Source organism: Petromyzon marinus, unplaced genomic scaffold (genome assembly GCF_048934315.1).
Source record: "Petromyzon marinus isolate PM22_M1 ecotype Great Lakes invasive population unplaced genomic scaffold, UKy_Petmar_22M1.pri1.0 PM_G_Scaffold_70, whole genome shotgun sequence".
In the NCBI taxonomy this organism is placed as follows: Eukaryota; Metazoa; Chordata; class Hyperoartia; order Petromyzontiformes; family Petromyzontidae; genus Petromyzon; species Petromyzon marinus.
Genome location: NW_027423025.1, coordinates 290,874 through 316,711, shown reverse-complemented (window position 1 = coordinate 316,711; position 25,838 = coordinate 290,874). Strand labels below are relative to the sequence as shown.

Sequence of the window (25,838 nt, the reverse complement as noted above, 5' to 3'; positions counted from 1 at the left end):
GGGTGAGTGAGATGAGTGGAGGGGTGAGCGGAGGGGTGAGCGGAGGGGTGAGTGGAGGGGTGAGTGGGTAACTGGGTGAGTGAGATGAGTGGAGGGGTGAGCGGAGGGGTGAGTGGAGGGGTGAGTGGAGGGGTGAGTGGATGGGTGAGTGAGATGAGTGGAGGAGTGAGTGGAGGGGTGAGTGAGATGAGTGGAGGGGTGAGTGGAGGGCTGAGTGAGATGAGTGGAGCGGTGAGTGGAGGGGTGAGTGGAGGGGTGAGTGGGGGGGTGAATGGGGTGACTGGGTGAGTGAGATGAATGGAGGGGTGAGTGAGATGAGTGGTGGGGTGAGTGGAGGGGTGAGTGGAGGGGTGACTGGGTGAGTGAGATGAGTGGAGGAGGGGAATGTTTCTGCAGCTGGCTGATGGCCTGTGGTGCTGTCCACCCCCCTATCTCCCCACCCCGGAGTGCCCTACAGTGCTGCCCTTAATTGCTACTCCCAACAGAACTTGCCACAAAAGTGTGCTGAGGCTACTGGGGGTGCCTTTGTCTTTGTATAGGCTGCCTGTCCTCCTCGCATCGCGTGTCACCGAGGCCACGTGGTTTGCTGTGCGTTTCAAGCTTTATTATCCAGCCACTCCGAGCGTAGCTGCCGTCACTACACACGCCACGTGATGGGGGCACGGCCACGCCCACTGGTGGGGGCACTGCCACGCCCACTGGTGGGGCACGGCCACGCCCACTAGTGGGGCCCCTCGGCGCGAGGGTTTCCCGACGTTCAATTGCTGACCAGGATCGGAGGTCAGAATGAAACCACCAGATTCTGATGTTTATTTCTGCATTCACAAACGATGAGGATCATCAACCTCGTCAACCTCATCATCTTCCCCTAGGAGGGAGCTCGAGAGCGATGGGTGACAGGGTGAGCTCGGAGCGACCCCACAAACTTTCACCACTTTTGCTCGACTCACCATTACCGCCACCACATGGACAAACCCCGCACGCACGCAACAATATTTACACGCCGCAAGACAAAGGTCCACCACCACCACCCCCCCCCCCCCTCTCTATCTCGCTCCCCCTACCCTATGGCTTGGAACAGACTGGCGAGCGACGTTTAGCGGCGAAGGCGGGCAGGGGGGGCGCCCAGTAATCATCGCCAGCACCCGCAGCCACCTTAATCTCCCCAGTGGCGATGTTCACGATACGTACGGCGTGAAAGAAGTTCGACACGCACCACACGGCCGCCACCACTACCGCCATCACTACCACCACCGCGCGTCACTGTAGACACACACAGACACAGACACACGCAGACACATAGACACGCACAGAGACACATAGACACAGACATAGACAAACACACAAAGACAGACACACGCAGAGATATATAGACACAGACACACACAAGACACATAGACACACGCAGAGACACAGACACACAGAGACACATGGGCACACGCAGAGACACAGACACACACGCAGAGACACATAGACACACACAAAGACACAGACACACGCAGAGATACATAGACACAGACACACACAAGACACATAGACACACGCAGAGACACAGACACACAGAGACACAGGCACATGCAGAGACACACAGACACACACGCAGAGACACATAGACACACACACACAAAGACACAGACACACGCAGAGATACATAGACACAGACACACACAAGACACAGACACACGCAGAGACAGACACACACAGAGACACAGGCACATGCAGAGACACACAGACACACGCAGAGACACAGACACACACAGACACACACAAACAGACATACAGACACATAGACACACACACAGAGACACAGACACATATAGACAGGCGTGTCTGTGTGTCTGCCAGGATAAGTAAAAAAAGGTGTCGTCTATCGACTTGGAAATAATCCCACGGGAACGCTGTCTCGAGAAAGAGATGACCGATAAAAGTGTTTTGAAGTTATATCCGTTGACTTGAGAGCCGAATAAATCCTGTGTTCTTCACACATTGAGTCTCATCATCGTTTTTCTTTTCTTACCTATAAAAGGCATTTTTTTTCTGTGTGTCTGTCCGTCTGTCTCTATGTGGACGCACACTTGCTCGTGAACCGTGGAGTTTACGTTTAAAAAAAGTAGCCGGGTACCACGCCGCAAGCCCCGTGGTGAGCCAGCACCATTCCGTTTTCCCATCCGTAAACTTTAAAATTGTTAAATTAACAATTTATTGCTATTTCGCAGTATTTAAGTATTTCCTTGCTCCGCTAAAGCTGCCCGGGGGTTGCCCCTAGCAATGCTCGCGCGTCATCGGTGGATGGTGGGGGGGGATTTCTCATTCGCGTTCAAAATGGTTTTACTTAACTTGATTCCTCTGTTTGTCGTGGTCAAATGTTGTGATATAAATTTTGTCCACTTCCCGCCGTCCAATCAATTCCACATTTTGCACACGGTACTCTCGCTGTGTCCCCTATTGTGTCGGTGTTAGTTCCCCCTACTTGGGTGTCTGTGTATACATCTGGGGTTATGTGTTTCCCCTCTCTCGTAAATTTAGCTCTTCTGTACCTGATGATGGCTGCTTGTGTTGCAACCGAAACGTCGTACGCTATTATGTTATTTTATTATTTCTTATGTATACGTGACTTTACCGAAAAAAACAAAGATTAATTCCTGCAGTCACAAAAGCTTCGAACCAAGTTTAGTTCTAAAGAAATAAATTTTAAATCCAGATGATTTAAAAGCGCATAGCTCCAGTGGCTTCCTAATATCGGAAGGAAGAGCGTTCCAGACGGCCGCGGCAGTGCATCTGAAAGCGTGCGATGCGGTGGCCGTCTTTGTTCGATGGCCAATCAAAACGTTGCGTTGCTACGTTTGATTTTATATATGGTAGGTTAAATTCGTGGCAATATCCTCAAATAACATTAACATGAAATGTTATAAACATGTTGAACTATCAAACATATGCGCCGTTTCAATTGTTTACTGCTTGTGACATTTGAATCAACAACGATATAACGCACGCAGCTTTTTAGCCTGTCTAATCGTGGGTCGGGTCGGGCGTGCGATTGATGTCTCTGGTCTGGCGGGCATAGACCACGTGCAGCGAAACGCCGTACACTCAGTGGTCACCACCTGGCTAGCTACACTAGTCACGTGATAACTAGTGTAGCTAGCCTGGTGATCACGACCTGGCTAGCTACACCAGTCACGTGGTAACTAGTGTAGCTAGCCTGGTGGTCATCACCTGGCTAGATACACTAGTCACGTGGTAACTAGTGTAGCTAGCCTGGTGGTCACCACCTAGCTAGCTACACTAGTCACGTGGTAACTAGTGTAGCTAGCCTGGTGGTCACCACCTGGCTAGCTACACTAGTCACGTGGTACCTAGTGTAGCTAGCCTGGTGGTCATCACCTGGCTAGATACACTAGTCACGTGATAACTAGTGTAGCTAGCCTGTTGGTCACCACCTGGCTAGCTACACTAGTCACGTGATAACTAGTGTAGCTAGCCTGGTGGTCACCAACTGGCTAGGTACACTAGTCACATGGTCACCACCTGGCTAGCTACACTAGTCACGTGGTAACTAGTGTAGCTAGCCTGGTGGTCACCACCTGGCTAGCTACACTAGTCACGTGATAACTAGTGTAGCTAGCCTGGTGGTCACCACCTGGCTAGGTACACTAGTCACATGGTCACCACCTGGCTAGCTACACTAGTCACGTGGTAACTAGTGTAGCTAGCCTGGTGGTCACCACCTGGCTAGCTACACTAGTCACGTGTCTCTGGTCTGGCGGGCACAGACCACGTGCAGCGAGACGCCGTACACTCAGTGTTGCTGTGCTACATCAGTTATAGTTTTTATTTTCCGCCAACAAACCGCGTCAAATATATCCTCAGCTATCAACAACAAATTAAATACGTCATTTTATATTTTCCTCTCTCTCGAAAAACGAACCGTATTCCAAATGTGCACACAATACACATTCGCGAAAATCAAACACGCATGAACAAATCTGAAATATTGCAACAAATATCGTGACACACCGCAATGATTTGACCGACAAGTCTTGTGGGGGGGGGGGACCTCCCTTGCAGTTTGCAGCGGCACGGCTGAGACGCTTGACTGAGAGGTACTCACTTGATGACTCCCACTAGCAAAGAAACCTCGTGTGCAATGTCTCTGAAGCATCGTGAATGAACGTAGCGTTAGCCCGGCCAACAAAAGACGCAGATCCCCCTCCGTGGTAACCTTTAACAGACTGTTGGGGCAAGTGCCCGTTAGCGAGCACCTCGGAAGCAGAATGTTTATTTGTACTGGAGAAATCCGATGAGCTATGAAGCTCTTTTTCACAGATGTCCAGTAGGCGCACGGGGTAAGAACGTTAAAACAACACAAAGTAGAACACGTGATGGTAGTGCAAAGTACAACAATGGTAAATAAATCGCCCAAACACACGCACGCAACTAAACCATCCCCGTCCTACCAGGCAAAGCCCACTGAGGTGCTATTCACTCATTTTACAGAAGCGATTTGGCCTATGAGGGTCGACTGACTGAGATGACTGGCCAATGCACCGCCTTTGCTCCCCACTACACACACACAGTGTGTGCGTGTGTGTGTACGTACACACTGTGTGTGTGTAGTGGGGGGCAAAGGCGGTGCATTGGCCAGTCATCTCAGTCAGTCGACCCTCATAGGCCAAATCACACTGTGTACGTACACACACACATACACACTGTGTGTATACACACAGACAGTGTGTACGTACACAGTGTGTACACACACAGTGTGTACGTACACACACACAGTGTGTACACACACACACTGTACACACAATAATGTCAACGTTGTTGTTGCTGAGTTCACGCACCCAAGGGAGGGGGCAATGGAAAATGAATCTAAATCAACTTAAACTCCATCCCCGCTCTGTGACGTCACCACTCAGCAGACCTCATCGGCATGAAGTGCCAGCGGGAGGTATACCTCGCTAGTGACGTCATGTCACCAAGGCATCCACACTCCCCCAACCCCCGTCCACGGCGCTCTTGAGCGTGACGTCACCTCCGCTCAGATCACTGCCGATATCGTTCCAGTGGCAATCCTTATTTGGGCAAAGCTACGCCCAGTGACTGGCGAATCATTAACATAATGTGTCCGAAATTTTGATTTAAAGCTTTCGTGACTGCAGTAATTCATATTCTTAGTTTTTTCGGTAAAGTCACGTTGAAGAGAAACAACAAAATAACAAAATATATATAAAACAATAAAAAATTCTCACGACGTTTCGACCATAACTCAAACGGTCATCATCAGGTGTGTCGGTTTGCATAAATTTATTTTGAAAAGGCATATTTATTTATTTATATAAAAAATATAACGTTTGCGTCACGCGCAGCGATTGGCAGTTTGCCCAGGACTAGTCCATCTATTTTTTGAAAAGAGGGGGGAGACGAAATTTGTTTTTATGTATGCTGTCTGAAAGCCACTGTAAGCGTGAACAATCAATCAAGAACTGAAATGATTTATCAAATCTTTCCAATGATTGCTAAGATAGAATCCATCTTCTCGGTTGAAATTGTCTCTGTGCTTGTATATGTGGATAGCCTCATGAACGAATCTCTCATGGAAGCCAGATGGCTTACAAAGAACCTCCGTCTTGGAAAAGTCAATGGCATGTGAGCCTACTGAATTAGAACAATGACCTTAAACACGGTAGGACCAACACCTCGGCCGTAGCAGATCATTGTTCTAATTCAGTAGGCTCACATGCCATTGACTTTTCCAAGACGGAGGTTCTTTGTAAGCCATCTGGCTTCCATGAGAGATTCGTTCATGAGGCTATCCACATATACAAGCACAGAGACAATTTCAACCGAGAAGATGGATTCTATCTTAGCAATCATTGGAAAGATTTGATAAATCATTTCAGTTCTTGATTGATTGTTCACGCTTACAGTGGCTTTCAGACAGCATACATAAAAACAAATTTCGTCTCCCCCCTCCTCTTTTCAAAAAATAGATGGACTAGTCCTGGGCAAACTGCCAATCGCTGCGCGTGACGCAAACGTTATTTTTTTATATATAAATAAATAAATATGCCGTTTTCAAAATAAATTTATGCAAACCGACACACCTGATGATGACCGTTTGAGTTATGGTCGAAACGTCGTGAGAATTTTTTATTGTTTTATATATATTTTGTTGTTTCTCTTCAACGTGACTTTACCGAAAAAAACTAAGAATATAATGTATCCGTTAAAGCCTTCGGGTTCAGCAGCCACGCCCCATCCCCTGACGTATGGCCAGTGAACATTAACATAATTTATTCAGTAACAGAGCCGCTCATTATGGGAGGGGCGTGTCTCTTACCCCGGAAGTGACGTCATGTTACCTGCTGACCCGCGTGATGTCGCGAGGTAACAGGAGGCTGCCGATCCGCGCTTGCACTGAAATCCGAGGTGAGAAATTCTCATGGTGGTGGTGGTGGTGGTTGTTGTTTACCAAGGTAGAGCCTCGCTCTCTCTCGTAGGGATGTCAGTTGAGTAGCAGCGAGCATGGGAATCGATGTCCAGGTTGGAACTTTATAACGCGGGGCCTAGCCACGCGGGGCCTTGCCTCCTGCCCTCGCCTGATTGCATTTACTTTAATTATCTCGCTTAAGTTTAATTTGTCTTCACCCGGCTCGCCACTTTGTAACTTTGTTTTATTGTAAATATTCACGCAGTTTTTTTTTATTTTTTTCACCAGGCCAAGCCTACTTGAGCTGCTATACCGCTCTTGTTATCAGAAGCGACCTGCCCACAACAACACAAGGTGAGGCTTTGTCAACGTGTGTGAATGTTTTGACTTAAAACTTTGGTGACTGCAGGAATTAATATTCTTGGTTCTTTCGGTAAAGTCACGTAGATAGAAAATAAAATGAAAATAACAAAAAAATGTAAATAAAGCAAAAAAACTCACGTCGTTTTGATCGCAACACAAGTGGTCTTTATTTAATGTAATTGTATTATCTGTTATTGTTATTTTCTATCTACGTAACTTTACTGAAAGAAACAAGAATACGTGTGTCAATGTCTATCGGTCAAAGACGCTAAACGGAGTGACACAAACTCCAAATATACAGCAGGCGTCAGGGTCGGGATCGAACCCACGACTTCCTGTATACCAGGTGAGGTAGTTAACATCTCACCACGGAGAGAGACACGCAAACTCCAGTTAGCCTCGGCTGTGTTCGTTGATCCTCAATTAATTACTTGGTGCAGTGAGGAAGCATTCATGCCAAGCAGATGAAGGTGGCCAGGCGTGATTCTAGACACGCCACCGCCTGTTTACCCAGTGACAGTGTACAGTTTGTGTTTGCAGTAACGTCTATTAAATCTGTTGAACACGGAGGTTATCTCATAACAATAGTTTACTTTTGTTTTCCTCTGGAACTCTTTATACGAATGGAAACAGGAAGTTAACACAGCACGCACATGCAGCTGAAATCGGAACTGTTCATCCCAGCATTCAAGGACATCTGAGCCTGGATTCACACCTCTAAGTTGCGATTGAACGTTAATTTATGAATTTCTGCATAACACAAATAGTATTGTTTTCAACACCTTTTGCTATGTGAGCTGAATTTAGCTCTGATAAATATTCCTTTTGTAGCCAGACAGCTGAAATTGTGTCCTCGGAGTTTTGGGTGAACATTCATTTTGAAGATACGAGGGCTTCCAGGCATATTTATGACCATTTGCCCTCTCATTGTGTGCCATAACAGCCCGTGTGATGAATTTGGGAAACGTTTTTACTACATCATGAATATATGAATGTAGACGTGTAAGTCACATGTGACTATATATGCATTCCTCTGTGCCTCGATACTGACGTGTAGATGGTGTGGATATTATTTTTTTCTGTCTGCAGCTGACGCTTCCTCTGACGCTTCCTCCGCAGAATTGGTCTGATAGAGCAAATGCACTCAGCGCAGCTCGGTATGACAAGTCAACAATGCGACCAGCGTGCATACAGCACGGATCGGACTGGAAATTTGACACGGCACCAGAGAACTCACACAGGAGAGAAACCCTTCAAGTGCACGATGTGCGGGAAGGCATTTGCACATTCATCACAGCTGCAAAGACACCAGAGAACACACACGGGAGAGAAACCCTTCAAGTGCAATGTGTGTAACAAGGCATTTACACGGTCATTTGCTCTTAAAATACACCAGAGAACACACACGGGAGAGAAACCCTTCAAGTGCACTGTGTGTGGGAAGGCATTTTCACAGTCATCTGTTCTTAAAGAACACCAGAGAACACACACAGGAGAGAAACCCTTCAAGTGCAGTGTGTGTGGGAAGGCGTTTGCACGTTCATCTGCTCTTGTAACAAACCAGAGAACTCACACAGGAGAGAAACCCTTCAGGTGCACGATGTGTGGGAAGGCGTTTGCACATTCATCTACTCTTGTAGTACACGAGAGAACACACACGGGAGAGAAACCCTTTAAGTGCACTGTGTCTGAGAAGGCATTTGCATGGCCATCAGTTCTTCAGACCCACCAGAGAATTCCCACGGGAGAGAAACCCTTCAAGTGCACTGTGTGTGGGAAGGCGTTTGCACGTTCATCTACTCTTGTAATACACCAGAGAACACACACGGGAGAGAAACCCTTCAGGTGCAGTGTGTGTGGGAAGGCGTTTGCACATTCATCTACTCTTGTAGAACACCAGAGAACACACACGGGAGAGAAACCCTTCAAGTGCAGTGTGTGTGGGAAGGCGTTTGCACGTTCATCTGCTCTTGTAATACACCAGAGAACACACACGGGAGAGAAACCCTTCAAGTGCAGTGTGTGTGGGAAGGCGTTTGCACATTCATCTGCTCTTGTAACACACCAGAGAACATATACGGGAGTGAAACCCTTCAGGTGCACGATGTGTGGGAAGGCATTTGCACATTCATCTACTCTTGTAGAACACCAGAGAACACACACGGGAGAGAAACCCTTCAAGTGCAGTGTGTGTGGGAAGGCATTTTCACTCTCATCTGTTCTTAAAAAACACCAGAGAACACACACAGGAGAGAAACCATTCAAGTGCACTGTGTGTGGGAAGGCATTTTCACGGTCATCTGTTGTTAAAAAACACCAGAGAACACACACAGGAGAGAAACCCTTCAGGTGCATTTTGTGCGGGATGATGTTTGCACATTCATCAAATCTTAAAGTACACGAGAGAACACACACGGGAGAGAAACCCTTCAAGTGCACTCTGTGCGGGAAGGCGTTTTCACAGTCAACACATCTTAAAGTACACCAGAGAACACACACGGGAGAGAAACCCTTCAGGTGCATTTTGTGCGGGATGTTTGCACATTCATCAAATCTTCAAGTACACCAGAGAACACACACAGGAAAGAAACCCTTCAGGTGCACTCTGCAAGAAGGCGTTTGCACATTCATAAAATCTTCAAGTACACCAGAGAACACAGAAGCATCAGAAGATCCACAAGGAGTGGAATCTGAAATCAGCTTGTGAAAGTCAAAGTGCCACAATAAGCCCATCCCTCATGAAACACGAACCGGAAGAAAATTCCAGCTTGGACACTTTTAAAGGTATCGAGGTGAAATATGAAGAGGTGATGGTGAAGAGGGAAGAAGTGATGGTGAAGAGGGAAGAAGTGAAGGTGAAAAGTGAAGATGAAGATTCAACTCCAAAATGGGACCTTCACATTGATGGAGGCAACGTGAAGCAGGAGGAGAATTCTGACTGTGAGGCAGAGCGAGGCAACTCCCAGCAGTTTGTGGAAGTGGAGTTGTGGGTGGACTTCCTCCGAGGCAATACAAAGTCAAGTGGAGACCCGGTAGATGTGTAAGCCAGAGACGATGTCGCTACAATAGACCTTTGTCACAGGCCTTTAATGACAAGAACGTGAAGTTGGACACTCAGTTTCTAGGTTCAACCTGCAGAGTAAGAGCGGCCAGTCTTTGTGGGCCCGTGGGTTGGGTAGATCTTTAACCAGGAGCGAGAGACAATAAGCCCCCAAGCATTCACTATGTTATAATAATTGCATTTACTCGGTGCTTGCTTAATCGTCTCGGCAACTAGGAGTTTTGTATCTCGTCTGAAACACTCGAAGAGCATCCCCAAGTAGCAGCTGCCCCTGTGTGGCACAGGGTGGTGGCCCTGCACCGGCCTGCATTTATTTTGTTTTCCGCCTGAGGACGACCGCTCGTGTTGCAATCGAAACGTCGTGATCTATTATTATTTTGTCTACCTACGTGACGTTACTGAAAGAACCAAAGAGTATGTGAACAAGAGGCTGTCAGTAGGGGGCGATGATTGATGTTTCATCTCAGTTTTGTAATTTGTCGCTAATGTTTAGAATTCGCCAGCATGCAATGGCCTACTCGTTTTGAATGACACAATAGTATGTTTTATATCCACTTTTAAGCAGACGGTGCATATTTTTTCAAATAGCTTTTTAATCAGATGTTATCTGATGCAGTAGATTTTACTGCAGTAATTAAATTTTGTTAAAACTCCAGTCAATAATTTAGAATGAACATTTTCTTTGGTTCTTTCGGTAAAGTCACGTAGAATGGGATTATAATAATAAAATCAAATAACAATAAAATTCTCACGACGTTTCGGCCACAACACAAGTGGCTTTCAGGTGAAAGGAACAGACCTGTCGGGACGACAGAGCTTCAATGAACGCTGTTAAGATTCGTAGCGTCTTTTAAGCTGGTTTAGAGAGGTGAGCAACCTTGACAAAGGGGTTTACATATAAAACAGGAGAATTTAGCATTGAAATAGCTGAGTGATTAGCTTGTGACTGGTCATAGAAATAGACTGGTCATAGAAATTGCTTTATTGTGTTATTTTATTAATTTATTATTTTATTCTCAGTCTACGTGACTTAAGATGAATCCTTGCAGTCACGAAAGCTTTAAATCGAAATTTAGAATGAACACTTGTCTGATTTTGTGTGTACATGCATCACTTTATTTTTTATAAGGGTCAAACATTGAATAAGTGATGTTAGGACAAAGTGTGTGTGTGTTTTGAAAGCAACCTGTACAGATAACTCAGGTGAGACCCGATGTTCTTGTGATACAGGTCAAAGGGTATTTTTGTGTTTCAGGAAGCATCTGGAGCAACTCATTGTCTTTGACATAGGAAGCACACTCGGATCATTCATCAGTTACAAGGCATACCACCTTAAAGTTACACGCAGAGGAGATACATTCTCTAAAACACGAATTATAATTTTGTCTTACGTGTTGACGTAGATTTTGTCGAACTCGGACTAGAAATGCTCCTTGCTGATTCACGTCTGGATGTTCACAACCATGGCTTGAAGCCACACCTCACTGCTGTTGAGACATTGTCCACCAAAACCGGTCCACAGTTGGCTTGCACTGAATCAATGCTGCAGTAATTATGGACTCGCACGAAGGTCGTGGGATTTATATTTCGTGTTCAACATTCCTTTGTTTCGTGGAGAGACCGATTAAATTAAAGACGTCTTGTCTGCTGATCTTGTTCATATCTGTGTACATCGATATCCCACATTTCTTGTACGTACACACCACACGCAATTAAATCAATAAAAATAAGAACGACTTCCGGGCATTGCGAAGATCGAGGAATCTCTTTCAATGGAGCGAGTTAAGTGTGTTCGATTCAACATCTCTCTGTCCGTCTGTGTCATCTGTTTGCCTCTGTGTTTCTTTCTGCCTGTGTCTCTCTGTGGTCTTTGTGTTCCTCTTGTCTGTTTGTCCGCCTGTCTTGTCTGTGTGTGTGTCTCTCTATCAGCGTCTATCCAACCGTATTCAACGACTGTCAGTAGCAACACGCGCCCGGTCAACTTGCACGGCTCGCGACTCAAACTTGTTTATCTGTAACTTTCGCACCGTACGTAGCCAACCGTGTTAATCTATGGGTCTCTGTGTGAGTCTCTGGAACTTCTTTCGCACCGTACGTAGCCAACCGTGATAATCTATGGGTCTCTGTGTGAGTCTCTGTGTGTGTATCTGTGTGAGTCTGTGTGTGTATCTGTGTGAGTCTCTGTGTGAGTCTCTGTGTGTGTATCTGTGTGAGTCTCTGTGTGTGTATCTGGAACTTATTTCGCACTGTACGTAGCCAACCGTGATAATCGATGGGTTTCTGTGTGAGTGTGTGTGTATCTGGAACTTATTTCGCACCGTACGTAACCGAACCTGCCCAGGAGGAGCGGCTGGTATCTGTGGACCTGTGGGCTGTGTAAATCTGTGAGCAGGAGCGAGAGACAATTAAGCTCCCAAGCATTCACTACGTTATAAACATATTTGCACTCATAAGTCGCTTGCCTAATTGCCTCAGCAACTCGGTGTTTCGTATCGAACCTCATCTCAAACAATCGAAGGGCGCCCCCTAGTGGCAGCTGCCCCTGTGTGGCACAAGGTGGCCCTGCACCGGCCTGCACGTGGCATGAGTCTGTCGGTAGGGGGCGATCATTGACGCGTCATCTCCCTGTGGAGTTTCTGGATAGTGTTACTGGAATTGCCACAATTTTGACCGTGACACCAACATGCAATGTGCGTTGTGAGTGACACAGTGGCTTGTTTGACATCCGCTGTTAAGCAGACTGCACAGAGGATGTACTTTCTACGGCAGCTGAAGAAATTCAACCTGCCAAAGACAATGATGGTGCAATTCTATAAAGCGATCATTGAATCCATCCTCACCTCCATAACCGTCTGGTACGCTGCTGCCACTGCCAAGGACAAGAGCAGACTGCAGCGTATCATCCACACTGCTGAGAAGGTAATTGCCTGCAATCTACCAACCCTCGAGGACCTGCACACGACAAGGACCATGAGGCGAGCGAGGAAGATTGTGGCCGATTTCTCCCACCCTGGACACTCTCTGTTTCAGCTACTCCCCTCCGGCAGAAGGCTTCGGTCCATCAGGACCAAAACCTCACGCCACAAAAACAGTTTCTTCCCATCTGCTGCTGGCCTGTTAAACAAGGCCAAGGGCTTACACTGATTTTAACATTTTATCTACATAATGACACCTTGCCGATATTAACTATGTTAACCTATTTCTATTTTTTATTTTAAAATTATATCTTAAAGCTATTTTATATTCGATATTTATTCAATTTTATATAATTCAGCCCCTTGGCGTTAGTTAGACTTTTAACCCTTATTATTATAGTAAGACTTGTTTAAAACTTATTTAAGATTTTAGATTCCTATATGTTGAATGTATGCACCATCCTGCCAAAGTAAATTCCGTGTCGGTGTGAACTTTCATGGCGAATAAAACCCTTTCTGATTCTGATTCATTCTCAATAGGAATCGATTCTAAACGCTCTCCTTTTCTAACACAATCGATTCTCATGGTAGGTATCCCAATGGGATTCGATTTTATGCGCTTTAAATCCCTAGCTAGATCGATTCCTATGTTATTAGAACAAATCGCCATAATCAATTCCCATGTTATCGAAAATGTATTCGATTCCATTTTACACTCACGACCAACGTCAATTCCAATGCAGTCCCAATGTGGATCGATGCCATCGGCTACATTTTTGACCACTATCGATTCGCATTTGTTATCCCCACAGGAATCGATCCGAGTTTTTAATTTAACCTTGAATCGATTTCCTCAGCACGTGACTTGGGTGAGGCGGGCGCGTGGCTGCGTGTGGGGTTAATGGCGATGTCGAAACTCTACAAACTTGGCCTACTCTTCCCCTTCATCCTGCCTCTCCTCCACCACCACCCCGTCACGTGCAGCAGCCACGGTGAGCAGAGCCCGAGGTGGTCGATAAATCGGGTGCCAGGTTGTGTGATTGTGTGGGGAGTGGTGGTGCAGTGGTTAGCGCACTGTGTGTGAGTGGGGAGTGGTGGTGCAGTGGTTAACGCACTGTGTGAGTGTGGGGAGTGGTGGTGCAGTGGTTAGCGCACTGTGTGAGTGTGGGGAGTGGTGGTGCAGTGGTTAGAGCACTGTGTGTGTGTGGGGAGTGGTGGTGCAGTGGTTAGCGCACTGTGTGAGTGTGGGGAGTGGTGGTGCAGTGGTTAGCACACTGTGTGAGTGTGGGGAGTGGTGGTGCAGTGGTTAGGTCACTGTGTGTGTGAGTGGGGAGTGGTGGTGCAGTGGTTAGCGCACTGTGTGAGGAGTGGTGGTGCAGTGGTTAGCGCACCGTGTGTGTGAGTGAGGAGTGGTGGTGCAGTGGTTAGCGCACTGTGTGTGAGTGTGTGGGGAGTGGTGGTGCAGTGGTTAGCGCACTGTGTGTGAGTGGGGAGTGGTGGTGCAGTGGTTAGCGCACTGTGTGTGTGAGTGGGGAGTGGTGGTGTAGTGGTTAGCGCACTGTGTGTGTGTGTGTGGGGAGTGGTGGTGCAGTGGTTAGCGCTCTGTGTGTGTGAGTGGGGAGTGGTGGTGCAGTGGTTAGCGCACTGTGTGGGTGTGAGTGGGGAGTGGTGGTGCAGTGGTTAACGCACTGTGTGTGTGTGGAGTGGTGGTGCAGTGGTTAGCACACTGTGTGTGTAAGTGTGAGTGGGGAGTGGTGGTGCAGTGGTTAGCGCACTGTGTGTGTGTGTGGGGAGTGGTGGTGCAGTGGTTAGCGCACTGTGTGTGTGTGTGTGAGGAGTGGTGGTGCAGTGGTTAACGCACTGTGTGTGTGAGGAGTGGTGGTGCAGTGGTTAGCGCACTCTTGAGTGTTTTTCCCCATCTGCCCAGCTCCGCTGTTCCCACTGAATGTTCGTTTGGAGTCTCGAGACCTCCTGGCGACCCTTTACTGGGACCCCGTTGAAGCGGCTCCCAGTGGGGATGGAGGGGATAGACCCCCACTTGTTGATCCTTTCACCATCAACTCGACCACCACGACCACGACCAACTCAACGTTCCTGAATGTTACATACACAGTTCAGAGCAAACTGTGAGATGCTCACTCACTCACTCAGCCACTCACTCACCAACCCACTCACCAACCCATTCACTCACCCACTCACTCAGCCACTCACTCACCAACCCACTCACTCACCCACTCAATCACCAACCCACTCACCAACCCACTCACCCACTCACTCACCCACTCACTTACCCACTCACTCACTCACCAACCTACTCACTCACCCACTCACTCACCAACCCACTCACTCACCCACTCACCAACCAATTACCCACTCACTCACCAACCCACTCACCCACCCACTCACTCACCAACCCACTCACCAACCCACTCACTCACCAACCCACTCACTCACCCACTCACTCACCAACCCACTCACTCACCCACTCACCAACCAACTTACCCACTCACTCACCACCCCACTCACCCACCCACTCACTCACCAACCCACTCACCAACCCACTCACTCACCAGCCCACTCACTCACCCACTCACTCACCACCCCACTCACCCACCCACTCACCCACTCACTCACCAACCCACTCACCAACCCACTCACTCACCAACCCACTCACTCACCCACTCACTCACCAACCCACTCACTCATCCACTCACCAACCAACTTACCCACTCACTCACCAACCCACTCACCCACCCACTCACCCACTCACTCACCAACCCACTCACCAACCCACTCACTGACCAACCCACTCACTCACCCACTCACTCACCAACCCACTCACCAACCCCCTCACCCACTCACTTACCAACCCACTCAATCACCCACTCACTCACCCACTCAATCACCCATTCACCCACTCACTCACAAACCCATTCACCCACTCACCAACCCACTCACCCACTCACTCACCAACCCACTCACCCACCAACCCACTCACTCACACACACACCCATTCACCCACTCACTCACCAACCCACTCACCCACCAACCCACTCACACACACACACACACGTCTCTCTCACCCACTGGCTCCTCACCACCCTCACCACTCCTCCCTGTGTCTCTGTCTGCGCAGCTTCAGACGAGCCCGCTGGCAGACCGTCTGCGCTGCCACAACGGAGACGCGGTGCGACGTCTCCTCGGCGCTGGACGATCCCGGTGGCCGCTACCTCCTCCGTGTGAGATTCTCCTTCTCATCCTCGCCATCGCGATCCTCACCCTGGGTAGCGGTTGTGGTCGTGCCCTTGAGGGAAAGTGAGTGGCACGAGATTGTACATATGCCTGTGTCTTTGTGTGTGTCTCTCTCTCTGTGTCTCTGTGTGTGTGTCTCTCTCTGTGTCTGTGTGTGTGTGTCTCTCTCTGTGTCTCTCTCTCTGTGTCTCTCTTTGTCCGTGCCTGTCTGGTGCTCACTAACAGCACTTGCCCCAACGGTGTTTTTCAGGCTACACGGAGGATCTTTGTCATCTTTGTCTCTGTGTGTCTCTCTGTGTGTTTGTGTCTCTGTGTATGTCTGTGACTTTTTCTGCCTGTGTGTGTGTCTTCGGCTCACAGGGGGAGATCACACAAACTCCACTCACTCGCTGTGTAGGACAGGGGAAGATCACACAAACTCCACTCACTTGCTCTGTAGAACAGGGGGAGATCACACAAACTCCACTCACTTGCTCTGTAGGACAGGGGAAGATCACACAAACTCCACTCACACTGTAGAACAGGGGGAGATCACACAAACTCCACTCACTCGCTGTGTAGGACAGGGGGAGATCACACAAACTCCACTCACACACTCTGTAGGACAGGGGGAGATCACACAAACTCCACTCACTTGCTCTGTAGGACAGGGGAAGATCACACAAACTCCACTCACACTGTAGAACAGGGGGAGATCACACAAACTCCACTCACTCTATAGGACAGGGGGAGATCACACAAACTCCACTCACACACTCTGTAGGACAGGGGGAGATCACACAAGCTCCACTCATTCACTCTGTAGGACAGGGGGAGATCACAAAAACTCCACTCACACACTCTGTCGGACAGGGGGAGATCACACAAACTCCACTCACTCTGTAGGACAGGGAGAGATCACACAAACTCCACTCACTCACTCTGTAGTACAGGGGGAGATCACACAAACTCCACTCATTCACTCTGTAGGACAGGGGGAGATCATACAAACTCCACTCACTCTGTAAAACAGGGGGAGATCACACAAACTCCACACACTCCTTCTATAGAACAGGGGGAGATCACACAAACTCTACTCACTCTGTAGGACAGGGGGAGATCATACAAACTCCACTCACTCACTGTAGAACAGGGGGAGATCACACAAACTCCACTCACTCTGTAGGACAGGGGGAGATCATACAAACTCCACTCACTCACTGTAGAACAGGGGGAGATCACACAAACTCCACTCACACACTCTGTAGGACAGGGGGAGATCACACAAACTCCACTCACTTGCTCTGTAGGACAGGGGAAGATCACACAAACTCCACTCACACTGTAGAACAGGGGGAGATCACACAAACTCCACTCACTCTATAGGACAGGGGGAGATCACACAAACTCCACTCACACACTCTGTAGGACAGGGGGAGATCACACAAGCTCCACTCATTCACTCTGTAGGACAGGGGGAGATCACAAAAACTCCACTCACACACTCTGTCGGACAGGGGGAGATCACACAAACTCCACTCACTCTGTAGGACAGGGAGAGATCACACAAACTCCACTCACTCACTCTGTAGTACAGGGGGAGATCACACAAACTCCACTCATTCACTCTGTAGGACAGGGGGAGATCATACAAACTCCACTCACTCTGTAAAACAGGGGGAGATCACACAAACTCCACACACTCCTTCTATAGAACAGGGGGAGATCACACAAACTCTACTCACTCTGTAGGACAGGGGGAGATCATACAAACTCCACTCACTCACTGTAGAACAGGGGGAGATCACACAAACTCCACTCACTCTGTAGGACAGGGGGAGATCATACAAACTCCACTCACTCACTGTAGAACAGGGGGAGATCACACAAACTCCACTCACACACTCTGTAGGACAGGGGGAGATCACACAAACTCCACTCACTTGCTCTGTAGGACAGGGGAAGATCACACAAACTCCACTCACACTGTAGAACAGGGGGAGATCACACAAACTCCACTCACTCTATAGGACAGGGGGAGATCACACAAACTCCACTCACACACTCTGTCGGACAGGGGGAGATCACACAAACTCCACTCACTCTGTAGGACAGGGAGAGATCACACAAACTCCACTCACTCACTCTGTAGTACAGGGGGAGATCACACAAACTCCACTCATTCACTCTGTAGGACAGGGGGAGATCATACAAACTCCACTCACTCTGTAAAACAGGGGGAGATCACACAAACTCCACACACTCCTTCTATAGAACAGGGGGAGATCACACAAACTCTACTCACTCTGTAGGACAGGGGGAGATCATACAAACTCCACTCACTCACTGTAGAACAGGGGGAGATCACACAAACTCTACTCACTCTGTAGGACAGGGGGAGATCATACAAACTCCACTCACTCACTGTAGAACAGGGGGAGATCACACAAACTCCACTCACTCTGTAGGACAGGGGGAGATCACACAAACTCCACTCACTGACTCTGTAGGACAGGGGGAGACCACACAAACTCCACTCACTCTGTAGGACAGGGCGAGATCACACAAACTCCACTCACTCACTCTGTAGGACAGGGGGAGATCACAAAAACTCCACTCACTCGCTGTGTAGGACAGGGGGAGATCACACAAACTCCACTCACTCACTCTGTAGGACAGGGGGAGATCACACAAACTCCACACACTCACTCTATAGACCAGGGGGAGATCACACAAACTCCACTCACTCACTCTGTAGAACAGGGGGAGATCATACAAACTCAACTCACTCACTCACTCTGTAGGACAGGGGGAGATCACACAAACTCCACTCACTCACTCTGTAGGACAGGGGGAGATCACACAAACTCAACTCACTTGCTGTGTAGGACAGGGGGGGATCACACAAACTCCACTCACACTGTAGAACAGGGGGAGATCACACAAACTCCACACACTCACTCTATAGACCAGGGGGAGATCACACAAACTCCACTCACTCACTCTGTAGAACAGGGGGAGATCACACAAACCCCACTCACTCACTCTGTAGGACAGGGGGAGATCACACAAACTCCACTCACTCTGTAGAACAGGGAGAGATCACACAAACTCCACTCACTCACTCTGTAGAACAGGGGGAGTTCACACAAACTCCACTCACTCTGTAGAACAGGGGGAGATCACACAAACTCCACTCACTCTGTAGGACAGGGGGAGATCACACAAACTCCACTCACTCTGTAGGACGCGGGGAGATCACACAAGCTCCACTCATTCACTCTGTAGGACAGGGGGAGATCACAAAAACTCCACTCACACACTCTGTCGGACAGGGGGAGATCACACAAACTCCACTCACTCTGTAGGACAGGGAGAGATCACACAAACTCCACTCACTCACTCTGTAGTACAGGGGGAGATCACACAAACTCCACTCATTCACTCTGTAGGACAGGGGGAGATCATACAAACTCCACTCACTCTGTAAAACAGGGGGAGATCACACAAACTCCACACACTCCTTCTATAGAACAGGGGGAGATCACACAAACTCTACTCACTCTGTAGGACAGGGGGAGATCATACAAACTCCACTCACTCACTGTAGAACAGGGGGAGATCACACAAACTCCACTCACTCTGTAGGACAGGGGGAGATCATACAAACTCCACTCACTCACTGTAGAACAGGGGGAGATCACACAAACTCCACTCACACACTCTGTAGGACAGGGGGAGATCACACAAACTCCACTCACTTGCTCTGTAGGACGGGGGAAGATCACACAAACTCCACTCACACTGTAGAACAGGGGGAGATCACACAAACTCCACTCACTCTATAGGACAGGGGGAGATCACACAAACTCCACTCACACACTCTGTAGGACAGGGGGAGATCACACAAGCTCCACTCATTCACTCTGTAGGACAGGGGGAGATCACAAAAACTCCACTCACACACTCTGTCGGACAGGGGGAGATCACACAAACTCCACTCACTCTGTAGGACAGGGAGAGATCACACAAACTCCACTCACTCACTCTGTAGGACAGGGGGAGATCACACAAACTCCACTCACTCGCTGTGTAGGACAGGGGGAGATCACACAAACTCCACTCACTCACTCTGTAGGACAGGGGGAGATCACACAAACTCAACTCACTTGCTGTGTAGGACAGGGGGGGATCACACAAACTCCACTCACACTGTAGAACAGGGGGAGATCACACAAACTCCACACACTCACTCTATAGACCAGGGGGAGATCACACAAACTCCACTCACTCACTCTGTAGAACAGGGGGAGATCATACAAACTCAACTCACTCACTCACTCTGTAGGACAGGGGGAGATCACACAAACTCCACTCACTCACTCTGTAGGACAGGGGGAGATCACACAAACTCAACTCACTTGCTGTGTAGGACAGGGGGGGATCACACAAACTCCACTCACACTGTAGAACAGGGGGAGATCACACAAACTCCACACACTCACTCTATAGACCAGGGGGAGATCACACAAACTCCACTCACTCACTCTGTAGAACAGGGGGAGATCACACAAACCCCACTCACTCACTCTGTAGGACAGGGGGAGATCACACAAACTCCACTCACTCTGTAGAACAGGGAGAGATCACACAAACTCCACTCACTCACTCTGTAGAACAGGGGGAGTTCACACAAACTCCACTCACTCTGTAGAACAGGGGGAGATCACACAAACTCCACTCACTCTGTAGGACAGGGGGAGATCACACAAACTCCACTCACTCTGTAGGACAGGGGGAGATCACACAAGCTCCACTCATTCACTCTGTAGGACAGGGGGAGATCACAAAAACTCCACTCACACTGTAGAACAGGGGGAGATCACACAAACTCCACTCACTCTATAGGACAGGGGGAGATCACAAAAACTCCACTCACACACTCTGTCGGACAGGGGGAGATCACACAAACTCCACTCACTCTGTAGGACAGGGAGAGATCACACAAACTCCACTCACTCACTCTGTAGTACAGGGGGAGATCACACAAACTCCACTCATTCACTCTGTAGGACAGGGGGAGATCATACAAACTCCACTCACTCTGTAAAACAGGGGGAGATCACACAAACTCCACACACTCCTTCTATAGAACAGGGGGAGATCACACAAACTCTACTCACTCTGTAGGACAGGGGGAGATCATACAAACTCCACTCACTCACTGTAGAACAGGGGGAGATCACACAAACTCCACTCACTCTGTAGGACAGGGGGAGATCGTACAAACTCCACTCACTCACTGTAGAACAGGGGGAGATCACACAAACTCCACTCACACACTCTGTAGGACAGGGGGAGATCACACAAACTCCACTCACTTGCTCTGTAGGACAGGGGAAGATCACACAAACTCCACTCACACTGTAGAACAGGGGGAGATCACACAAACTCCACTCACTCTATAGGACAGGGGGAGATCACACAAACTCCACTCACACACTCTGTAGGACAGGGGGAGATCACACAAGCTCCACTCATTCACTCTGTAGGACAGGGGGAGATCACAAAAACTCCACTCACACACTCTGTCAGACAGGGGGAGATCACACAAACTCCACTCACTCTGTAGGACAGGGAGAGATCACACAAACTCCACTCACTCACTCTGTAGTACAGGGGGAGATCACACAAACTCCACTCATTCACTCTGTAGGACAGGGGGAGATCATACAAACTCCACTCACTCTGTAAAACAGGGGGAGATCACACAAACTCCACACACTCCTTCTATAGAACAGGGGGAGATCACACAAACTCTACTCACTCTGTAGGACAGGGGGAGATCATACAAACTCCACTCACTCACTGTAGAACAGGGGGAGATCACACAAACTCTACTCACTCTGTAGGACAGGGGGAGATCATACAAACTCCACTCACTCACTGTAGAACAGGGGGAGATCACACAAACTCCACTCACTCTGTAGGACAGGGGGAGATCACACAAACTCCACTCACTGACTCTGTAGGACAGGGGGAGACCACACAAACTCCACTCACTCTGTAGGACAGGGCGAGATCACACAAACTCCACTCACTCACTCTGTAGGACAGGGGGAGATCACAAAAACTCCACTCACTCGCTGTGTAGGACAGGGGGAGATCACACAAACTCCACTCACTCACTCTGTAGGACAGGGGGAGATCACACAAACTCAACTCACTTGCTGTGTAGGACAGGGGGGGATCACACAAACTCCACTCACACTGTAGAACAGGGGGAGATCACACAAACTCCACACACTCACTCTATAGACCAGGGGGAGATCACACCAAACTCCACTCACTCACTCTGTAGAACAGGGGGAGATCATACAAACTCAACTCACTCACTCACTCTGTAGGACAGGGGGAGATCACACAAACTCCACTCACTCACTCTGTAGGACAGGGGGAGATCACACAAACTCAACTCACTTGCTGTGTAGGACAGGGGGGGATCACACAAACTCCACTCACACTGTAGAACAGGGGGAGATCACACAAACTCCACACACTCACTCTATAGACCAGGGGGAGATCACACAAACTCCACTCACTCACTCTGTAGAACAGGGGGAGATCACACAAACCCCACTCACTCACTCTGTAGGACAGGGGGAGATCACACAAACTCCACTCACTCTGTAGAACAGGGAGAGATCACACAAACTCCACTCACTCACTCTGTAGAACAGGGGGAGTTCACACAAACTCCACTCACTCTGTAGAACAGGGGGAGATCACACAAACTCCACTCACTCTGTAGGACAGGGGGAGATCACACAAACTCCACTCACTCTGTAGGACAGGGGGAGATCACACAAGCTCCACTCATTCACTCTGTAGGACAGGGGGAGATCACAAAAACTCCACTCACACACTCTGTCGGACAGGGGGAGATCACACAAACTCCACTCACTCTGTAGGACAGGGAGAGATCACACAAACTCCACTCACTCACTCTGTAGTACAGGGGGAGATCACACAAACTCCACTCATTCACTCTGTAGGACAGGGGGAGATCATACAAACTCCACTCACTCTGTAAAACAGGGGGAGATCACACAAACTCCACACACTCCTTCTATAGAACAGGGGGAGATCACACAAACTCTACTCACTCTGTAGGATAGGGGGAGATCATACAAACTCCACTCACTCACTGTAGAACAGGGGGAGATCACACAAACTCCACTCACTCTGTAGGACAGGGGGAGATCATACAAACTCCACTCACTCACTGTAGAACAGGGGGAGATCACACAAACTCCACTCACACACTCTGTAGGACAGGGGGAGATCACACAAACTCCACTCACTTGCTCTGTAGGACGGGGGAAGATCACACAAACTCCACTCACACTGTAGAACAGGGGGAGATCACACAAACTCCACTCACTCTATAGGACAGGGGGAGATCACACAAACTCCACTCACACACTCTGTAGGACAGGGGGAGATCACACAAGCTCCACTCATTCACTCTGTAGGACAGGGGGAGATCACAAAAACTCCACTCACACACTCTGTCGGACAGGGGGAGATCACACAAACTCCACTCACTCTGTAGGACAGGGAGAGATCACACAAACTCCACTCACTCACTCTGTAGTACAGGGGGAGATCACACAAACTCCACTCACTCGCTGTGTAGGACAGGGGGAGATCACACAAACTCCACTCACTCACTCTGTAGGACAGGGGGAGATCACACAAACTCAACTCACTTGCTGTGTAGGACAGGGGGGGATCACACAAACTCCACTCACACTGTAGAACAGGGGGAGATCACACAAACTCCACACACTCACTCTATAGACCAGGGGGAGATCACACAAACTCCACTCACTCACTCTGTAGAACAGGGCGAGATCATACAAACTCAACTCACTCACTCACTCTGTAGGACAGGGGGAGATCACACAAACTCCACTCACTCACTCTGTAGGACAGGGGGAGATCACACAAACTCAACTCACTTGCTGTGTAGGACAGGGGGGGATCACACAAACTCCACTCACACTGTAGAACAGGGGGAGATCACACAAACTCCACACACTCACTCTATAGACCAGGGGGAGATCACACAAACTCCACTCACTCACTCTGTAGAACAGGGGGAGATCACACAAACCCCACTCACTCACTCTGTAGGACAGGGGGAGATCACACAAACTCCACTCACTCTGTAGAACAGGGAGAGATCACACAAACTCCACTCACTCACTCTGTAGAACAGGGGGAGTTCACACAAACTCCACTCACTCTGTAGAACAGGGGGAGATCACACAAACTCCACTCACTCTGTAGGACAGGGGGAGATCACACAAACTCCACTCACTCTGTAGGACAGGGGGAGATCACACAAGCTCCACTCATTCACTCTGTAGGACAGGGGGAGATCACAAAAACTCCACTCACACACTCTGTCGGACAGGGGGAGATCACACAAACTCCACTCACTCTGTAGGACAGGGAGAGATCACACAAACTCCACTCACTCACTCTGTAGTACAGGGGGAGATCACACAAACTCCACTCATTCACTCTGTAGGACAGGGGGAGATCATACAAACTCCACTCACTCTGTAAAACAGGGGGAGATCACACAAACTCCACACACTCCTTCTATAGAACAGGGGGAGATCACACAAACTCTACTCACTCTGTAGGACAGGGGGAGATCATACAAACTCCACTCACTCACTGTAGAACAGGGGGAGATCACACAAACTCCACTCACTCTGTAGGACAGGGGGAGATCATACAAACTCCACTCACTCACTGTAGAACAGGGGGAGATCACACAAACTCCACTCACACACTCTGTAGGACAGGGGGAGATCACACAAACTCCACTCACTTGCTCTGTAGGACGGGGGAAGATCACACAAACTCCACTCACACTGTAGAACAGGGGGAGATCACACAAACTCCACTCACTCTATAGGACAGGGGGAGATCACACAAACTCCACTCACACACTCTGTAGGACAGGGGGAGATCACACAAGCTCCACTCATTCACTCTGTAGGACAGGGGGAGATCACAAAAACTCCACTCACACACTCTGTCGGACAGGGGGAGATCACACAAACTCCACTCACTCTGTAGGACAGGGAGAGATCACACAAACTCCACTCACTCACTCTGTAGTACAGGGGGAGATCACACAAACTCCACTCATTCACTCTGTAGGACAGGGGGAGATCATACAAACTCCACTCACTCTGTAAAACAGGGGGAGATCACACAAACTCCACACACTCCTTCTATAGAACAGGGGGAGATCACACAAACTCTACTCACTCTGTAGGACAGGGGGAGATCATACAAACTCCACTCACTCACTGTAGAACAGGGGGAGATCACACAAACTCCACTCACTCTGTAGGACAGGGGGAGATCATACAAACTCCACTCACTCACTGTAGAACAGGGGGAGATCACACAAACTCCACTCACACACTCTGTAGGACAGGGGGAGATCACACAAACTCCACTCACTTGCTCTGTAGGACAGGGGAAGATCACACAAACTCCACTCACACTGTAGAACAGGGGGAGATCACACAAACTCCACTCACTCTATAGGACAGGGGGAGATCACACAAACTCCACTCACACACTCTGTAGGACAGGGGGAGATCACACAAGCTCCACTCATTCACTCTGTAGGACAGGGGGAGATCACAAAAACTCCACTCACACACTCTGTCGGACAGGGGGAGATCACACAAACTCCACTCACTCTGTAGGACAGGGAGAGATCACACAAACTCCACTCACT

The 25,838-nt window shown here is 48.9% G+C and overlaps 2 protein-coding genes and 1 long non-coding RNA gene across 5 annotated transcripts in view; all 3 read left to right on the top strand.

Moving 5' to 3' along the window:
• Window positions 1–267: 267 nt before the first annotated feature.
• On the top strand, window positions 268–1,677 carry LOC142920254 (uncharacterized). The gene is made up of 2 exons (XR_012938706.1): window positions 268–901; window positions 1,082–1,677. It is a non-coding gene; the product is annotated as an uncharacterized LOC142920254 (long non-coding RNA).
• A 5,046-nt stretch (window positions 1,678–6,723) lies between these two features.
• On the top strand, window positions 6,724–11,629 carry LOC142920251 (uncharacterized). The gene is made up of 2 exons (XM_076062762.1): window positions 6,724–6,787; window positions 7,916–11,629. Exon 2 carries the CDS (start codon window positions 7,935–7,937, stop codon window positions 9,501–9,503), a length of 1,569 nt encoding a protein of 522 aa, XP_075918877.1. The 5' UTR covers window positions 6,724–6,787; window positions 7,916–7,934; the 3' UTR covers window positions 9,504–11,629.
• Window positions 11,630–13,599: 1,970 nt separating this feature from the next.
• LOC142920250 (uncharacterized) overlaps window positions 13,600–25,838 on the top strand; it is a 160,050-nt gene continuing 147,811 nt past the window's right edge. The window contains exons 1-3 of one of the 3 annotated variants that reach the window (XM_076062760.1): window positions 13,600–13,764; window positions 14,700–14,898; window positions 15,909–16,011. In XM_076062760.1, coding sequence (XP_075918875.1) covers window positions 13,674–13,764; window positions 14,700–14,898; window positions 15,909–16,011 — 393 coding nt within the window. In that variant the 5' untranslated portion in view covers window positions 13,600–13,673. Of the gene's footprint in view, window positions 13,765–14,699; window positions 14,899–15,908; window positions 16,088–25,838 lie in introns of all 3 variants that reach the window. The other 2 variants (XM_076062759.1, XM_076062761.1) reach the window with 2 other exon arrangements.